We start from the raw sequence: 20,786 nt of genomic DNA, 5'->3' as shown, positions 1-20,786 counted from the left end.
AACACAGTAGTAGTGACATCTGAAGCTCATATTTTTTACTTTCTTTCAAAAACAGTTACTTCTGAAAATGACAAGCAGCACTGACTAATATACCAGCAGCATTGCAGGTTAATAGCCTGTGAAAGTTGCCCATCATTACACAAATCAATAATATCAATTGTAAGGTAACTGCCTTAGACTCCCAAGTATTTTGTTTTGTATTAAATGCTGAAAGGTCACCAGTGATCTTTTGAAGTGAAGAAATTTATTAAGATCTTATTCTACTTTAGTGTACATACAGAAAATGGAATGCAATACAAGCTTGCTGCATATCATTCCCCTAATCCCTACAAGGGAACTGTAAAACCTGAAAGTTATTCAGCTACTTAGAAGTGGTCTACTTAGAAGTGGTTTTTCCAAGACAACCATCAAATGGCACAACATCACACTGTATATGCACAGTGACAAGTCACTGTAACCTGACTCCCTGTGAAGCATCACAGGCTAACAACTTTCATGAAACTATAAAACATTTCAAAAACATATTGGACAATACTGTAGCTTGCCTAATAGCAGGCACCAATACTCACTGCCCAAGAAAGGTTAACTTTGGTAGTTTGTTTTTGATAAGATAGCAGGATTTAATCTGTTGGTTTTGGAAATAAACAGATAGCTGCAATTTCCATCAATGAGCATAATCTTTACTATTTGGCTGAAAGAAGGTTTTAAATATATGACTCTCAGTGTTTTGAGTCAAGCCTACATTGTGCCATCAGAATTTAGTAAACAAAGCTAACACGGTTTTGTTGGCAGTTGGGGCACCAACAAGAGAGAGTTGACTAGAACAAAACCCTGGACAATTCTTCCAATTTTCCAAGATGCCCTGTAGTTCTTAGAAGCCACCGGTCTATGAATAAAATAGGTTTCATTAATTCTGTTTCAGAAAACTTTTGTAAGTGGTTTTATTTACAATGCCAGATGTTTCTGAAATCCTACACATTTTAATCTTACAGTGACACATTTAAAAGCATGGAAAGGCTAGTTTGCAATGCTAATTGCCATACAGAGTCCACACTTAATTTTATTCAGAGCAGAGGAAAAAGTAAAGACGTCAGATTACACTGGTAAAAACTCAACCATAGATTTTGAATCTATATTCAGACATTACACATGCAAGAGAACACCCTACTAGTACAACTTCATTTGCTGCTGCAGTCGTCTAATATTAACAATTATAAACAGAGCAGTGCAACTGGTATTTGGAACGATCCTTACAGTGTCGCTGGGTGTCAGGCACAAGACTTCACTTCTCTTCACACCACTGGTTCTCTTTGCGTACCTAAAAACAGAAACCCATGTGAAGATTTAGTTCACATTTTTTCAGCGTTTCTGAAATTGTCTAAAGCAATAGGTGAGGACATCCAATTTAAATACACCTCTTATAAAACTGTTCTAGGAAGGGAAATTGCATGCTTCCTGTACACTTTCAGTTGAAGTATTTAACCAACTAAATTACTTCCCACTGGAGATCCCTTACAGATGGAATCCAACACTGCTTAAAAAGAGGACAACACAATAGCATTACATATTGATCCATCCCTCTGGAGAAGCTGTCAGAATTAAACTAGATATTAGTGAGTTTTAATATGTGATGTAATTAACTCATGCTACAATAAACATGAAAGTATGCAGACTCAGGCAACAGAAATAAGCCAGAAACTTTAGCTGTTGGCTGCCCACACTACTGTAACTACTGAACAGAAACACACCTTGCCAAAGTATTGCACTTGCAGCAAGGAAGCCTTGCCATGTACAGGTCAGCCTGAAAGGAAAGAGCCAAAGAAATATGTTCTACAGGGTTTAATGGAATTAACTTCTGTGTCATGGCGGCATGGGACTGGAACCTTCACCCACCATACACATAATCTTGGAGAAAGAAAAAGACAAGTAGTCAGTAGCATCTTGTACGAGAGCCTGAGTGGGGTAGTGGTTTGTGGACCACGACTAAATTCAATTCCCCACTCTACCATTGAAATCCACTGGGTGACTTTGAGGGAGTCACATACTATTAGCTCCAGAATTCCCTGTGATAGGGTTGCTTTAGGGTCACCATAAGTCAGGAATTACTTGAAGGCACACAACAACAACAGGCATCCTGTATCCACCTTCAGTCAATACTATCTTCAGAAATCACAGCTGACTGAGCTTCCTTCAGGCGGCTGCTGCTAGAGGAAACAGGCTGCTTCTTTGTAAAGATATCCACCAACTGTGGAGGAGGCAGACTGGTTGGTGGCAGAAAAGAGCAGCAGTACCTATCTCCTTTTCTCTTACCAAGCATAGCACAAGACAATAGTTACACAATTCTACATACACAGAATCATGTAAGAAGCAATTCCATACACACTGGCACAGAGGTATGCCCTACTTACCCAAACAAGATGTTGCAGGATGGAAAGCTCCTTTAGTGTGCTACTCCTGATTTACTTCAGTCACATGCTTTCCACTGGGAATGACTAAATCTAGACTAATCTTTCAGGTGCACTCCTCTACCCATTTTCAAGTCTGTCCCTGTGAACTTTTATTAGTCATGAAGAGCTGCAGCAAGATTAACTAGGACTGTGAACAGGAAGCACACAACTTCTTTGCTCCAACAGCTCCAGTTGCTGCCCGTCTATATCTGGGCAGAATTCAAATCATAGAATCATTGGGGGAGACCACAGGGGCCATCCAATCCAACCCCTTGCCATGCAGGAACTCTCAATCAAAGCATACCCAACAGATGGCCATCCAGCTTCTGTTTAAAGACCTCCAAGGAAGGAGACCCCACCACATGCGAAGGGAGTGTGTTCCACTATCAAACAGACCTTACTGTCAGGAAGTTCCTCCTCATGTTGAGGTGGAATCTCTTTTCCTGTAGCTTGCATGCATTGTTCCAGGTCCTGTTCTCTGCAGCAGCAGAAAACAAACTTGTTCCCTCCTCAATATGACATCTTTTCAAATATTTAAACAGGATTATCATGTCTGCTCTTAACCTTTTCTTCTCCAGGCTAAAGATCCCCAGCTCCCTAAGTCGTTCCTCATAGGGCATGGTTTCCAGACCCTTCACCATTTTAGTCGCCCTCCTTTGGACACACTCCAGTTTCTCAAAATCCTTTCTGAATTGTGGTGCCCAGAACTGGATATAGTAATCCAGGTGGGGCCTGACCAGAGCAGAATAGAGGGGCACTATTACTTCCCTTGATCTAAATTCTTGACATTCAATATAAAATATATAACCTATAAAGCCCTATATAACTCAAATTTAGTTTTCTGAACAGTCTCACCTCGCTATATGATCCTACCTGTATGTTGAGAACCTCTACAAAGGCCCTTTTCTGGCCCATCAAATTTCCAGATATGTTTGGTGGGAACAACAGAGTTTTTTCTTTAAAAATCTGCTCCCAGATTTTAGAACTCCCTTCCTTGGGAGATTAGGATGGTGCCTGCTTGCTGTCCTTTCACCAGTAAGCAAAAACTTTTCTATTCCAATATGAATTTAGGAACTGATGGCAATTTGGACTGTTAATACTGTGTTGTCTTGTTCATTTTTATTTTCTGGTTTAAATTTTATAGATTGATTACATTAACCTTTTACTGGTTGGTATATATTTTAATTTATATTGGTTTTTCTATTTACAAGCCACCTTCAGTCTCAGGATTGGGGTTAAAGGCAAGGTATAAATGAATAGCTAGCCATCAAGCTAGACCTTCCAGCAGCCATGCTATTCCCACACCCACCTCCACTGCCTGATTAAGCATACAACAATCTGATTAAGCATACGCAATACTCACTGTTCTACTTTGGTACTCCCCCCCCCCCCCCAGGACAATACCCCCAGGGCAGCTGCTTCTCCTTTCCCAAGGTTTTTGTACTTCTTTGTATCTCAGGGTTCAACTGAACATGCTAAAACCTTCCCACTTATGGAAAGGCAAGTCTGATTTAGCTTCATAAGGAATAGCACTCATCTCTGAGCAATGGAAATGGGAAATTTTTACTGAGGGTGGGGGTATGTTTAACAGTCAACACACAGGCTACAGGACCACTACCAAAACTTTTAACGCACTAAGTGATCAAACAGAATAGACATTAGCATGAAAGCTCTCACAACAAGCTCAAACACAGGAATGCTTGTTAGGTAGCTTTAGGCTAGTCATTCTGTTAGTGTCACCCTCCATGTATAAGTTTAGGAACAGAAGTTTAAATCCTTTGTTTAAACAAACAAAATCAATTGTAATAATATAACCAAGCCCTATAAAGAACAGCTGAGGGAGCTGGATAGGTTTAGACTGCAGAAAAGACAACTGAGGTGACATAAGAGCCATTTTTAAACATCTGAAGGGATGTCCAGTAGGAAATAGAACACGCTTATCTTCTGCTGCTCCAGAAACTAGAACATGAACCAATAAATTCTAATTACCGAGAGAGAGAGAGAGAGAGAGAGAGCGAGAGAGAGAGACCACCTAAATATTAGGAAGAACCTGTTTACTGTGAGAGCTATTCAACAATGGAATGGAATGCTTCAGAGGGCTGGGGAAAGCAATCAGTGCTTTATCTGGGAGTGTCTGCCCTAACAGGGCACTAAATTAGATGTCTCCTGTGGTCCTTTCTATGATTCTGTGAAATAATTAGTTGTTGACTCTGTGGCTAAACAGATCTGAACCAAAATTTTCCAAATAGCAACACTAACCAGACATAAATAACTACTGGTAAGCAACACTGGCCAACTTATCATAGCACATGCTAAAACTACAGCACTGTACTGTTTTACCAAGGCATCTCATTGTTTCCAAAGGTAGAGAGAAGTATGGCCTTGCACTTAGGCATATCAATACCCTTAGTTATAAAAACATTCAAACCTTACACTGTTTCAATTCCATCACATGAGATGAGATGCCTCAGTCCCAGTGTTGGTTAAGATCTGAAGTGAGCCAACTGCTGCGCATTCATAAGTCTGTACACACACCCAAGAATTCTAATAGTGCAGTATTCTACAGCATTCTAAAAAAGGCAGGGGCACTATAAACCAGAAGTGAACAACTGTAGCCCACAGGTTTATGGACCATTTAGGGAACGTGTAATACAAAAAAAAATGTCCTTTGGGACTACAGATACGCTACAGGCCACAGTCTTGGTTGCTGTTTGACTGGCTGCTCAGCTGCTGCTCACTTTGTGCCCTGTGATTCTGGGAGCAGCAGCTGAGCAGCAACTGAGAAGCCTATCATACCTGCCAGCCTTGCAGCATATGCCAGTGCGGACAAGAGGCCTCTTGATTTCTGTTCAGGCAGCTTCTCAGTTGCTGCTCCCTGGGTGACCAGATGCAAGGGAGAAGCTTCTCCCTAGAAAAGGAGGGACTCTCATCCTTCATCAGGGCAGAGAAAGGTGGTGTGTGTGTGTGTGTGTAGGGTGTTTACATAAACCACATGCTCTGGACTGGAGACTGGTGTGGGCCAGAAACAGACAGATTTTAACTAGAGGAGTCACTCCAAGAAACTTTCCAAGAATCGAGCACAGATACTCCTTCCCCAGAGACTTGTCCTCTCCACACAGGGTGTCCACTCTCCCACAAAAAATTGTTTGTTCTGCTACCTCTTCTCTCACTCTGTCTGATGAAAGAATACAAGAGGAGCAATGCAACTCCAATCTATTAGCCAAATCTCAGGAAAGCTCATAAAGCTTAAGCAGGGTCCCAAATTTGAAAGCTCCTTTTTGCCGTAACGTCTCCCCCACCACCTTGTGCTCTAATTCTTTGCTCCAGTCTGTCCCAAAATGGTGCCACTCTGAGCCACAGAAGCGATGTCCTGTGCCCAAGTCTTGCATAAGTTTCCTAACTGTCATTACCAGCGAGAGATGCCAGTAAGAGAGTGAACTCACATGGGCAAGCAAAAAGTGGGAGACACCACCACAAAAATGATCAGTGAGGCTGTGTGGTGGTTTTCTGGGGACCCTGAAAAGATGTTTAATGTAATCCCCATCCCTGCCATGGTTCTGAAGACCTCCTGTCTTTTTTGTACACCAATACTTTGACTGAAGGGCTCCCTGCTGTCCCCTTTCCCCTCCACCCCCCCTACTGCCCCCTTTCTACCTCACTGCCCCCCTGGATCCTTCCACCACCCCTCACTTTAGGAATCATCGGTTTATGGCAATTAAGTGACAACGGTCTGCTCTACAAACAAATTCATTTATGCTTTGTCAAACTTCAGTCAAATAAAAGAGATGCCATAAAGTTCTCATTTTTTCAAACTGTTTTGCTTGAAGCAGGAATCCTGAAAACCATGAGTTGCTGACAAACACTATATGAGTAGCTATATATTAAAGAGACCAGAGCAGCTGGCTGACATGGGGAAAACCTCTACATTACTGTTATCTCACTGCTCAAAATACTTTTGTAAAGTTGTATGATCTTGGTCCAAGGCTGCTATGGAATTAATCCAAAGGCAGCTTTGACACTACTCTAGAAAAAGCAAATGTTCCCATTAAGACTACAGTGTTTGCTGTTTTAAAGAGCTCTATGGACAGTTTGTGAATTTTGTCTTGCACAGAATTCAATTTGCAGTTACCACAGGCAACAGATTTAGTCAAGCACAGAATATATTCAAGGTTAAATACTCTAAAGTAGTGATTTCCAAAATGGGTGTTACACCTCCATGGGAGTGATGGAAAGATCCAGGGGGGGCAGTGAAGGGAAAAGGGGGCAGCAGGAGGGGTTCTATCAAAGTACTAGTGTGCAAGAAAGATGAGGTGAGCCAGCGGCCTTTAGGACCATGGTGGGGATGAGGATTGCATGAAACTTCTTTTCAGCCCCCCTTAAAACCATTGCACAGCCTCAGTGATTGCTTCATGTGGTGGTGTCTCCCACTCTTCACCTCCCCACACAAGCAAAATCACTTAGCCGCATCTTTCACTAGTAGTGGCAGAAAATTCTTGTGAGGCTTGGATACAGGGCATCACTTTTGTGGCTTGAAGTGACACCATCCAGGGACTGACTGGAATTAGCCATTAGAGCACATGGTAATGGGAGCAAAGTGGCAGCAGAAATGAGCTTTCAATTTTGGGATCCTGCTTAAGTTTTGTGAACTTTGCTAGGACTTGACTGGTAGGCTTTCTTTCATTGGGCAGGCTGAAAGAAGAGGTAGCAGAAAAAACAATGTTGGGGAGGAGGGGCTGAAGCTGTATGGGGTAGGCACGTCTCTGTGGATGCAGGGGGGGGAGTATTGGGGGGTCAATTATTGGAAAGAGTCCTTTGCTTGGAGCAGTACTTTAAATCTCTCCATTTCCCCATCCATGCCAGCCGCCAGTCCAGAGCATGTGGCCTCTACAAATCTCCTACACACACACCAGCTGCAGCCCTATCCATTCCCAGGTCCTGCCTCACTGGGGAACAACTTCTCCCTTTGCACAATGTCATCTTGGGAGATACAACTGAGCAGATGGATGAGCAGTGATCAAGAGGCCTCTTGCCAACACTGGATCGGTATCACCTGGTGCAATAACTCAAGTTGTCACCCCACATACACATTAACCTCCTCCCCTACCAGAATCTTTAGTAATGTTTTATACTAATGTTACACTTTATTAATTCTATAATCACTGAATATAATGGCTATAGCTGTGACATATTCCTCCTGCACCACACTCCTGAAGCTGGAGGCTGCTGTCTCCCATTGACACAACAGCATTCTGCTTCAGGAGTTAAGAGGAGTAAGAAGTGGAGACAGCATCCTCCAGCTTCAGAAATTATACAGGTGTTCAGTAACTATTGTGCATGTGTGTATGTGCCTCACTTAAGAAAGCTCTATGAAATTCATGGAGCCACCATGAATCAACAGGCATCCTGAAGGAACAAACACACACATAATGTTTACTGAACACCAGTATAACATTTGGGTTTGGTATTGTTACTATTTTTAAATAATTTATACATCTTTTTACATATGAACACCTACAAACCTCACTGCAGCATAGACGGCACATCAGAGATGCATACTACAAGTGCTGTGTACTTATTTTGCTTCCAGGAAAATTATAAGAACCCCTGCAGAGACTAAAGTAATTGTTGGGAGAATGGTAAGTACAGCAAGAACATTCTTGTCATGAAACAACTCCACAAATTTGTTACTCACCATACTGAGCCACATATCCTGGAGCACAAAGCAACAGGCAGTAGAGATATAATATCATGGAAAGCAATTTAGCATACCTGGGCTTCCTCTTCTTCAGTGAAGTCATTCTTGATATTGAAGGTTTTGCGGATTTCTTCTGGTGTTTTTCCCTTAATCATATTTGCAACAGTCTTGCATGTCACATCAAGTAAGCCTTTGATGTCTAAGTAGTTTGCAGCCTTCAGGAAATGGACAGGTATAAAGTCATGCACTTACTAATCCACCTCAAAATGCACTACTTTATCAGCTTATTATGTACAATAGCAACCAACAGAAATACTACATTTCACTTTCAGTGATGTGTCTGAAATCTTGTAAACATTATAGAAAACATATTCTCCAATATACTAAACTTAAAGTTCACATCAGTGTGGTCAGCTAATGCTCAATAACCACTTTAAGAACCAAAAAAGGCAAACAAAACCCAAAGAAGCCCACTAATAAATGCCCTTGTTCATCAGATGCCAGTCCATCAATCACACTTGTGGGTTCAGAGAGACAAACTTCAGTGTCATTTTCTCCACCTGCAAACCTGTACTTTTCAATTTTACATGCTAAGAGTCAATATCTGTTTATTTTGCATACACACATGCTGGACTTTTATAACAATTCAAACAGTATTTCAAAATTGTCCTTTTAGATTTATAAGAATTTCTTATTTAACAGAACTCAGAATGAAATGATTCTGTAAAAAATTGCTATAGTAAAGATTTTTATCTACAGCCTGTCTTACATTCTATTATTCTACAAAGTACAATATGACTATGCATAGCATGTCACAGGATATACAAAACCAACCTACCAAGATTAGTTCAAAGAGAGTTCCTTGGTCTACTTTAAGAAATTCTTGATCCCACACAGGGATGTCATCTGTCCGTTTCTCTTTGTTCTCATCATCCTCAGGGGGAGGTGGATCATCTTTATGATGAGTGCACCACTGGATCACCTTAAGAAATTGGAGCAAATTAACCTTATTAAAGACAATTTACAAGATTTCTTATTTAGTTTAGGGTTTTCTCAAAAAAGCTACAGGTTCTGGTTCTGTCAAGTTTCAGAAGCATTTTCACTCAATCACTGTTGTGTACAATAATGTACAACTGTTGGTTTCTTGTGAATGTTTTATTTACTTAACCAGAAATTACTGCTATTTTAAACCATTTTGACTGCAATAATGATTTCAATACAAGGCTCTCAGGAGGATAAAGAGTAAAATGTTTACTTTTTAAAATGTGTACATAAAATTCACATGAACTTGTATGTGGACCCAAAAATAATCTGCAATCTAAAGCAGAAAAAGCAGAGAAGGAACAATGAAAATAGGAGAATCTGAGGGAGAGTAAAATGTGATAGATCTATTCATCCCTAGCCTGTAGTGATGCTCCACTAAATGCAGCATCCCTATCATATCCTGTATAACTGAAAAATGTGCTGTATGCATAAGAAATTTGGATAGAGAAAACAAGATGCGAAGAACAGCAAAGCAAAGCCAGGTTGGATGCATACAAAGCACTAGCAGGAAAACATTAAGAAAAGGTAGGGAAATATAGAAGAGGGAGCTTTCTGGTTCTTTACCAAGAGTGTTGGCACTGAGTGAACAAAACAGTGCTGAACTACAGAGCAAGGGCACAGCCAAAAATGACTAGAAATGGCTAGTATGTACAACTGCAATATGCACTGTTAATTTGCTTATTTATATCTCACAGAGCCATGCATCCTAACTAATATATTTCTATGACAAATGCAAATGTACATTTCACACAATTGCAACACTGGTAAAGGTATCCTGAAGGAGAATTGGGTTAGTTGTTCTCCATCAGTGTCCTCTCTATCTTCCTACCAAGAACTATGCTGGGAGAAGAACTCTATACTGTACAACAACATTAACAATCTTTACATTCATACAGTGTCAGTCAGTCACAAGAAGGGAATTACTTTCAGCATATTACCTTTTTTAATATGGCTGCATTGACATTTGGAAGAGGGACAGGATCATCATCCCCTTCATCATCCATCCCCAAATCTGGGTATTAAAAAAATCAAATTTAGAATGTCAGAACATCTGCAATGTTACCAGCCACATTCCACTATAATGAAGTGAGACACACTTCATGATTTATACTTACCTATATTTTAGGCTACATGTCATTTTTTCCAAGCACCCTTACATTTCCAATGTGAAGAAAACTTATGGAAAGGGGTACCCAGTAAGAACAGTTTGGTTGTGTATTTAGACTAAAGGTTTTTAAAGGAATGCAAGTCATCTCAACCTTGGTGATCTAATGGAGGACACACTGAGCTAGTATAACAAACAGACATTTTTTTTCTTAAAGAGTTCCAACACTGAATTTTCACAATATGCCTTACATCTGATGAAGAGGACTGTAATTCATGAAAGCTTATGATACTGAAAATGAGCCCTTGAGATGCCAAAAGACTTGAGATTTTTGCTGCAACAGATACTGGCTACGATCCAACAGTATTGCAGCAAAGCAGAGCTCTATCAGCACTACTAAAACTGGTCTTACCCATTTTGCAACTGCACATTACTTGTGGGATGCTGGGGCTTGAGCAACTTTGTGAGGGAGACAAACAAGACCTGCCGATCTTTATGCTAGGAACCCAGAAAGACAGCAGCTGTCCCTTTTTACTAGCTGTACAACTAGCCAAACAGCACACAGGAACTTCCACACCTTGGCCAGTAATGGTCTGCAAAGTGCACTCTGGCTCATTCAATCTGAATTGAGCTTGTTGTGTAGTCAGGGCACTGTGCTAGGAAGTATTCAGCACCTCCTTCCACAACACTCAATGAAGCACATATGTCACTAAGAGGATTCCAGCCTAATAAAGCTATCCCCCTGCAAACAACCACCTTACACAATGTAGACACACTCTATTGCTTGACTAATTTAACAAAGGAGACCTGCTGTCTTGTTTGGGTTGGTAAATGCTCCATGCACAACTACTGTATATACTCATGCATACGTCTAGAAATTTTAGTCAAAAAATTGACCCAAAAACCTGAGTCGACTTATCCACAAACCAATGTAAATACTGTACTTTAACTCTTATTTTAAAAGGGAACCATCCCCTGGTGAAAGGCAGGAGTAAATCTGTCTTGGAAGCACTGACCCATACACTCATCCATATAGCCTTTAGTATGAGCAAAAACATGCCTGCTGGAATTTTCTTTGTGGCACTGTTATCCTTTGCTTCATCCTTTAGATCCTTTGCTATAGGCCCCTAGGTTTTACCCTCGACTTATCCACGGGTCATGTCAAAATCCATAATTTTAGCCCCAAAAACTGCCCTCAACTTATACATAAAGTCGACTTAGTCAAGTATATATGGTAATCAGCCTGATCATACACATATTTACTTCAAAGTAAGTATCTATATTAAATGAAAACCTAATGTAATTCATAGTCCTTGTTGTTTACTTTTACTGCTAACTTCTATTTTCCCAGGAGAGAAGGAAAACCTGCTGCTGTACCTCACCAGTCACACATCAAGTCTTCAGCCAATGCTTTAGAAAAAGCTATTTGTTTATTCATCCAACAGCAGCTACAATGGGATAGGTTGCTCTCCTGGCAAACAATTTCTTCATGAACTTAGTCCTCAATAATCAAGGGTGACAGACCAATTAGTATCATGACTACTGCTATCTTGGGAAAGCATGTGTTGGCATAACTAAAGGCCATCATCCTGTCGCTATTATACACACAACTAGAGCAGCTCAAAGAAATTTACCATAAGAGCTGTAAACAAGTATCAGTTTCACTGCTCTTACCTTCCCCATCCAGCTAAAAGGGGATACATAAATCTCAAAAAGTTGCATAACCACAAAGGCAATACAACTCAACCAGCATCATCACTGAACAGCTTCAACTGGATTATTTCTGCGGTGTATTTTGGACCAGAGGTGCTATCAAACAAACGTCCTTTCATTAAACCCCAGAGAAACACAGGATAATGTGCATAAGTAAAGCAAAGGTGACCCCTTAGCCTCTGCTTAAAACACTTAACGAAAGGGCAGCCTATCACTACACAGAGGAGAATAGTTTTAATCTGAGTAAAGCCAATATCTGATACAGAATAATCTGATTCAAAATGTGACAGCCACAGAAAATACGTTGTGTCCATCTGCAACCACAGAGCTCCTATGCAGTTTATGAAGGACTTGCAATAAAAAAGAATAGCCATATCACATCTAAACAGAAAACATGTCACTATGGAGTAAATAAAACAATTTTCAAAGCCTGTCAAGCAGTGTGTAATTACATAAACATGTCTCCAAGTTTATACTAATATGACTATACATGTTGCATCATTGTGTTGTACTGAGCAAAGGCCTATTAGACCAAACACCTCTGAGCTCATGTATTCTCAGTCATGATTAATGCAATTTAAATACAGACTAGCCTAGAAGATAATCCCACTAACATGCTATTATGAAGAAAGGTTTGTTTTATGTTGATTTCAGACATCATATGCACCTGGCTAGATTATGAGCTTTAGGTGTATATCCTGCCTTTCTATCCTAAAGGGGCACCTTTCTATCCAAGATGATTAACAGAAAATTCTAATAAAAACCAATATAATTAACACATAAAAACAAAGGTAGAACAGGCATTTTCCTAACCTTTATTATTTTCACTATTTTATGCCTGACCAAATCAGTTTCCTAGGCACCTCAATTGTTAGCTCAATTTAAAAATTACAAATTCCTCATCAAAAATACCACAGTATAAAAGAGAGAGAGAGCCAAGAGAAAATACTGGGAAGTAGCTTGAAAAGATTGGTGGAGCCCTACTTCCAAGGATTATAAACAGCATGATTTACATACAGACCATCTGGTTAGGTTCTACATACACTTTTAAATTTGCTGGCTATCAGAATTAAACTTTCAACCTGCAAAATGTAACTGATTCCAGAGACTGTCAATTCTAGCTATCCAATGAATTTCTCCTTTGTGCAATCACTTTACAAAAGCTCAAAAAATAAACAGAACAGGGATGGTTTATTCCACCGGTCCTGAAATTATTAAACCCAAGTTGTTAGCACAGAAAGGACGACTGACTACATTTTTTCAAGCCATTCTTAATTTTAAAAATTTTAACCTATGTTCATCCACAAAGATAAGGCAAGTGTTTCTAGGGCTTTTCAGCTTAGGAAAAAAATAGCAAAGGGAACAAACTTCAACTCTTGGTAATTTTTATCGCCATTGTCTACATCATTTCCAGTTCCAATATACTTTAAGGTAGGTAAAGGGTTCGCCATTTATGATCTGACCTTAGTACACCAACAAAAACTGCAGCCAGGCCTCTGACCTCTCATTTACACTGGTGTGTTCTAATACACCAAGGAGGCTGCCCATCTCCTTCATGAGAAGGAAGTGGAGCACATGTTTGCTTGGCTGCTCTTCAACCCAGGCACTACAGGTTATCTCAGTCACAGAGTAGCAAAGCAAGTGCATTGTCTCCCTTTCCTACTCTGGGCCCTTATTGGCAAAACTGCTCTGCATCCCAAATAGGTGCCAAACAATCCAGGCTTCCTTTCTACCCTGGAGCTGGGAAAGGGGTGGGAATTACCATGTAATTGCTGAAATTACCCCTACCACCCAGGATGGGAGAAAGGATGGTTCTATCACATTTATGAGAGCAGCAGTCTACTTACTATGGACCCCAAAAATATGAAAACCTGGAAAAGGTAACTGTATATACTACTACAAATATCATGGCATTGTGCATTTATAACATTTTTTTTCAGTTGCTTTGACACTTCACTGCATTACAATAAATAAACACAGGTGAAGTTTCAATACAACCCAAACTCTTTCTTCCAGGGTAGTCATAGCTTATGTACACCTCACTTGCATACACATTTTGTTCCAGTGTCATAAGTGAATATGACCTAAGTATATTACAGTGCACTCTTTTTTTACAGGGGGGATCTGTTACGGACCCCCCTCCCCCGCGTTAAAAAAAGACATATGCTCGAGCCCCATTCAAAATAATGGGGATTGTGCATGGCGCGGTGGCGTGGCCGTGCACACACGTCACGGGCACACCCCCCATTACTGTTAATGGGACATGCTGCCCCTTGCGCCCCGCGCGCTCCGGAGGGCTCCCTGGCAGCTTTCAGCATATACTGAAAGCCGTGTATGGTGTGTCCGCGTATAATGCAGGCACACTGTACTTGCAAATGTTCTAGTTTTGAATGTGAAGAACACACATATAAGCCTGACATACATAAAGGAAAGAGCATTGGATCATAAACTGAAGTGAGCTTTTTACTTTTCTAATTTCTTTTTCACTTAGAACATTTTTTTACTTTACCAGTAATCATAAGGGTAGAATTCAAAGATATAGCCATGTTAGTCTGTAGAATTAGTATGTAAAGAGATCTTGCAGCACCTTTGAGACTAACTGAAAGAAAGAAGTTGGCAGCACGAACTTTCGAAGACTAAAGTTACTTCCTCAGATGCATATGCATCTCTAGTCTACAAAAGCTTGTGCTGCCAACTTCTTTCTTTCAGCCAGCAAAAAAACGGCTTTGCTGCCCTCTCCATGGCCAGAAGCCTGCTTCATGATGCTCGGCGGTGTGCGACAAGTCAACACAGCACCCATGAAGCAGCCAGAAACCGGACCACATCTGGGCAGCCAGGTGGCATGAAGGTGGCTCTGAAGCCACTTAGAATCCCCCCCCCTTTTTTTTTTTTTTTTTTTTTGCCTATCTATTCGGTCCCTAAAAGCTCCTTATTTATTACAGTGGCACAGCCAGGAACCTGTGGTGGTAAAACTATCATGCAGTGATACATTATGTATTTCAATGCTCGCAACAGTAGCAACAAGAGGGAGCAGCAGGATCTGAGTCACCTATTCCTAGACTTGGGGGCAGGTGTCCTCTGAGCCAATGAACTTTGGGAGTGGTGGAGTGGCCTTCCACCTGTCCCAATGTTCTACTTCTCCTGTTGCCACTGCTGTCAGCTGTTTCTTTTCTTCTGAAGACTGCTGCTTCGTTCTGCTACAGGTTAAATATCCCCTATCCAGAATTGCAAAATGCTCCAAAATCCAAAACTGTCCACATGGGTAAGAGACAGCAATACCTTGGCCTTCTGGACATTCAGTGTACATCAGCTTTCTTGCATGCTCAAAATTAAAGTATTATGTATAAAATTACCTTCAGGCTACTTGTATATGGTGTATACAAAACATAAATGAGTTTCATTATTTAGGCTTCATTCCCATCTCCAAGATTTCATTATGTATATGCAAATATTTCCCCCAAAATGCAAAGTCCAGCACGTGTCTGGTCCGAAGCATTTCGGATAATGAGACTCAACCTATAATAACAACCTCTCATCTGGTTTCAGCATATCTAGGCCAGCAGAGGAATAGAATCTTGGCCTATATACTTAAATAGAAGAAGGAGTTAAGACACCCTGAAGACTAAAACATTCACTGTGACATGAGTTTTCATGAACAAGAGTTGACTGCATCAGATGTATGATGGCTGGCAGATACATATTTATATAGGTACACACATGAACAGAAAGAGGAATCGGCTGACATATCTGAAGTGCAAACGTGTATAGGGTAAGCACAATATATATAATGCAGTGTGCCCTTGATATCTGCTGATATTTCGTTCCAGGACCCCTGCTGATGCCAGAATCTGCGGATGCTCAAGTCCCATTAAATAAAATGGGATAGGGAAATGATGTATAAAATGGCCAAATCAACGTTTGCCTTTGGAATGTATGTTCTTTTTGAATATTTTCAAACCATGGAGGGTTGAATCTGTGGATAAAAAAACCTGTGGATACAGAGGGCCAACTGTTCCTATTTAAAAGGAATAAGTATCAGTATACTACATATACCCCAAACTTTCAGTTATGATTCCAATACTTATTTATACCTACAGCTCAGGAAGTAATCTATTTCTATTGTGAAAATTTCTTACCCCTTCTTTCCATTGTATCTAGTATCATCAGAATTCTCTTACCTTCCAACATAGTCTTAATGGTAACAGACTGTTTTGCAATTTCTACATCAACTTCAAATATCTCTCCATCAGAACTCTGCAGTTTAATCGAAGGCATCTACGAGAGGAAAATATAGTAATATTCTTAGCTACATAAGTTTATATGATAGCTGTTTCGCATATACTGAAGAAGCAAGTGATATGTCAAGTACAAGAGATTTATAGTTGAATGTAAACAGAGATCTTCCAATGTAACTATGCAGTGTTTACATAGCATTTTAGAGCATTCAGAATACTGTCTACAACAATTCTCATATCTCAGTAATGCAGGTCAATACTGCCCCCACAGAGTAGGTTGGAAAGCAGTGCCATCCAACCATACCATCTGAGCATGGCAATGGATGCTGAAGGTCACTGAGGATGCATCCACACTGCAGAGATAATCCAGTTTGACACCGCTTTAACTGTCATGGCTCAATATTATAGAATTCTGAGCATTATAGTTTGTTGTGGCACCAGAGATCTCTGACAGAGAAGGCTAAATGTCCCCCAAAACTACAATTCCCAGAATTCCAAAGCACTGAGCCATGGCAGTTAAAGCAGTGCCAAACCAGATTATGTCTGCAGTGCAGATGCAGCCCAAATAAGTTAATAGCCAAAAAGAACTATAACGGAGCTCTAAATAGATTCCAGATCATTCTATGCCCCATACTATCTCTACACTAATTTTAAAAAAAAACCTATATATTAACAGTATACTAGGGTAAAGGAGATATATACAAATAGCACTGCAGATGCATATTTCAGGATTGCATTTCAGGTTCTGACAAAAGGTTAACACTACACAATAGCATTACATTGGTTTCCTCAGCCTGACCTGCTTGTATACCTCACTTTATTACCTGCAGTATTGATTATCTTCCTTCAAATAAAGAATAATGCTCAAGGAACAAAATTCGAGAACCACTTGGTATTTTGCAAAAGCTTGATTCTGGGCCAAAACTCTGACTCCAATCATCTGGCCTATGTACTAGGCAAGCATCCAACATATGATAGTGCACTTTTAAACTACTTAATGCACATTTCTTCTCAGCACCAGTGAGAAAGGACACTTCTGTATTAGCAAATAACTTTTAACACACGTTAAAATATGCAAATTAAGCAGCAATGGTGTTTAAGAATTTCAACAAAATGTTATCTTTTAAACTTTCAAATTAGTATCTGAAATGTAACTATTGTTTTTAATAAATGTAATCAGAAATGTTCTGATACAATTTCTAGCTGATGATGTGCTGTGTAATGTTGCATAGTTTTTTCTAGATGACTAGCTGCCTACAGTCTTGAGATCTGCTCCTTCCAACACAAAAATGCCGCATGGGGAGTTACTGTATTTTCCAATTATTGATGATAATCAAGTCACTATATATCAATAAGCTCAGTGTGCCATACCTTGAAAACCAAAAGAACCTCATTTCTCAATTCATGACTTTTACCTTATAGAAATTACCACCACAATATTAACAAGTGAAGACCTTTGAAAGTTCCAAAACACCACAAAACACTCTTATACTTCTTTTAAAAGCAGCTGAAAAAGAACACAGGTCATGTTCAGACAAAGCATATGCTGATGCCTGCAGACAAATCACTCCTACGTTAGATCAGCAGTAATTCTGTACATCCAAGATACGTTATTCTACAGAATCCTTCACTATGAGTACGCTCTCCTTTTCCACTTCTAAAGTACCTTTTTGGAGGCTCCAGTACATCAAAAATACAAGCTTTTCAGTGTGACAATATTCTGCATGGTTCTTTAGCAAGAAATTGGATTATATACATTGCACAGAAATGTGTTTTCAACATAGAACTGCAGTTAATAGCTTGACACAAATAAGTATTCCATCATTTTTCTGTGAATAACTGCCATCAAGTCAGCTTCCACTTATGGTGACCTTATGAATGAGAGACCTCAAAGTCACTGTCCTCCACTGCCCTGCTCAGGTCTTGCAGATTCAGGGTTGTGGCTTCCTGTCTATCCATCTGGGATGCAGTCTTCCTCTTTTCCTACTGCCCTTCACGCTACTACTTTATCATCTTTTCTAGTGAGATAGGTCTTCTTACAATATTGACCAAGTATGACACCATCCTAATTAAACAGTTTAAGACCCTTTATTGCATGTTTTACAGTGATAAGTAGACAGAAAAGGTACTCCCAAAACTGGGAGTTGTATTTTCTCAATTTCCTGGCACATCCAAATGGAAGTATACACAAAGATGTACTGCAGCAGAGTTCAATGTGTCGAACTATATAGCATCACATGACATGATTTACTGTCTTGAAGGAGCAATTCAAAATGAATCAGCATATCCTCTGTGATTTGAGCTTCTATGACTGGAGCATAAAATATTTCTACACAATTCGGAAACCCTATTTTTAATTTTATGTTGGGTGATTTTAATGAGTCCTGTTTACTTGTTTTAACAATGTGTTTAAATGGTTTTATGTACAGTGGACTCTTGTTACATGCTGGGGTTTGGTTCCCAGATCCCCCATGGATAACAAAGTCCATGGATGCTCAAGTCCCATTAAATATAATGACATAGCAAAATGGTGTCCCTTATAAAAAATGGAAAATCAAGGTTTGATATTTGAAATTTATACTTTTTTGGAACATTTTCAAACTGTGGATGCTTGAATCCATGTATATAAAATCTGTGTATAAGAAGGACTGACTGTATTTTCATCTATGTTTTAACCCAGTTTGAGCCTTGTGAAGAGGTGGGTAAGAAATTTTAAAAATCATCATCATTATTGTTGTTGTTTTCTGGGACTGAGTGTGACTTGCCCAAGGTCATCCAGTGGGCTTCCATGGCCAAGTGGGAAATCAAACCCTGACCTCTGGAGTCATAGTCCAACTGCTCAGAACAGTACGCCACAATGGCTCAGGGCAGTGGCTCCCAAACTCTGGTCCTCCAGGTGTTTTGTACTTCAGCTCCCAGAATGCCTGTTACCCAAGCTGAGTGGCTGCTGGGATTTGAAGTCCAAAACACCTGGAGGACCAAAGTGGGCTAGAGTGACTAAGCATAACAGCAACAGTTGCCAGCACTGGACAAAGAGGGCAAGCAAGTGGGCGAAATTACTTCCCTTCCTCCTCCATCTCCCAGCCCTATCCAGCCAAGAGGCTTGGAAAGCTGTGCAAACTAATGGCGGAAGAACTGCTCAGGGATTACATCACTGGCTGGGAAGCCAACCTGCCCTCTCTTTTTAGCATTGAAAGGCGGCTATTCCTTCACACACACAGTGTTGTCGTGTGCCTTCCAGATTTGTTCAGGGGGAGCTGTCCTCTGTTGTGACAGGGTCGCCCTGAGTCGAAAATGACTTGAAGGCACCCAACAACAACAACAAGGGAATCTTAGTAGCTGCCCAAGTTGAAGAGTTCAAAGCTATAGCCCTGTTAGTCTGTAGCATCATTATGTAGAGAGATCTTGTAGTGGCACCTTCCAGGCTCGCTGAAAGGAAGACTGCCAGCAAGAGCTTTCCTAGACTAAAATCTACTACTTCATCTGAGGAAGTAGACTGAGGCTTAGCAAAGCTCATGCTTTCAGCTTCTGTCTTTGCCTGAGTCTCAAAGGTGCTTCTGCAAGATCTCTCTACATACTCTTCCCGAGTTGCTGTTCTGTGCCTTCAACTCCGTTCTGGAGCATGGCAACCCTAAGGCGACGCTGCGGCAGGGGCTTCCTTGGCCAGATCTGCTCAGAGGGGGGCTTGACATGGCCTTCCCCCGAGGAGGCTGAGAGAGAGGGCCTGGCCCAAGGCCACCCGCTGGGTCTCTAGGGCTGAGCGGGGATGCGAAGAACCAGGCTCTTCCCTTAATAGGAACCTGGAGGGAGGGAGGGAGGGAGAAGGGGCAGCGCCTGGGCACGAAGAGCAGGCTGGGAAAGTGGGGAAAGAAAGCTCAGAAGGGAGAGACTGGGTCCCACTCCTCTTCTGCCCTTTCTTTCTTTCCCTTCCTCCTTCCTTCCTTCCTTCCTTCCTTCCTGGGCAGCCACCTGCACGCAGCCTCCCCGCCGCCCTCGCCGCGTCCCGTCCGGCCCACAGACCCCCGAGGCCCCGCTCTGAGGCTTCCTCTCTTTCCCAACGCTCAATACTCAACGCTCCCCGCAAACTGGGAGGCGAGGCCTACGCCCGGACCAGGCCTCGGCCTCGCTCACCGTGAACGCGCGACACCCGAAGCCTCGCAGCCCTCTCGAAACAGGTTGAGGCGCCGCGGCGTCGCCCCCTTTTTATAGCCTAGGGGGCGGGGCGGAATCGACGCAAAGGCCCCCGTCGCGGACTCCGCCCCCTTCGCCTCAGAGGACGCGGCGCCTGGGGTGGCTATTACGAACGCCTGAGCCTGAGGCGAACGCGGGAAGGACGGGAGGGAAAGGGCCGGGGGGGGCAGGAATTGAAGATCGGGATTGCCTTTGACCGAGAGGCGAGGTATAGATAAAATTGTATTATTATTATTATTATTATTATTATTAATATTGAAATAGGTCGGAGGGAGCGCGGCCGTTAGCTAGTGTAGGGGTCCTTCAGGCATGATCCGTGGCCGCCTATATTATCATAAACACTCCCGGGGCAACAG

General features: G+C 41.3%; 1 protein-coding gene across 1 annotated transcript; it reads right to left on the bottom strand.

Annotated features, from left to right (window-relative positions):
• Positions 1-222: 222 nt before the first annotated feature.
• Positions 223-20,479, bottom strand: SKP1 (S-phase kinase associated protein 1). Its single transcript, XM_089530214.1, has 6 exons — positions 20,371-20,479; positions 16,183-16,279; positions 10,125-10,198; positions 8,981-9,124; positions 8,217-8,357; positions 223-1,318 (listed from the first exon to the last, which is right to left on the bottom strand). Exons 2-6 carry the CDS (start codon positions 16,277-16,279, stop codon positions 1,283-1,285), a joined length of 492 nt encoding a protein of 163 aa, XP_089386340.1. The 5' UTR covers positions 20,371-20,479; the 3' UTR covers positions 223-1,282.
• Between the last annotated feature and the right edge of the window lie 307 nt (positions 20,480-20,786).

This window comes from Sceloporus occidentalis, unplaced genomic scaffold (genome assembly GCF_023333645.1).
Source record: "Sceloporus occidentalis isolate IW3139 unplaced genomic scaffold, rSceOcc1.0.p SCAF_1, whole genome shotgun sequence".
Lineage (NCBI taxonomy): Eukaryota > Metazoa > Chordata > Lepidosauria > Squamata > Phrynosomatidae > Sceloporus > Sceloporus occidentalis.
This window is presented reverse-complemented; position numbering and strand designations above follow the sequence as displayed.

Excerpts from the sequence above, each read along its gene's own strand:
- SKP1 (XM_089530214.1), bottom strand. The coding sequence starts at position 16,279 with ATGCCTTCGATTAAACTGCAGAGTTCTGATGGAGAGATATTTGAAGTT. Across the intron at positions 10,199-16,182 it reads CATTAAGACTATGTTGGAAG|ATTTGGGGATGGATGATGAA; the intron begins GTAAGAGAATTC and ends TTTAATACCCAG. Across the intron at positions 9,125-10,124 it reads ATGCAGCCATATTAAAAAAG|GTGATCCAGTGGTGCACTCA; the intron begins GTAATATGCTGA and ends CAATTTCTTAAG.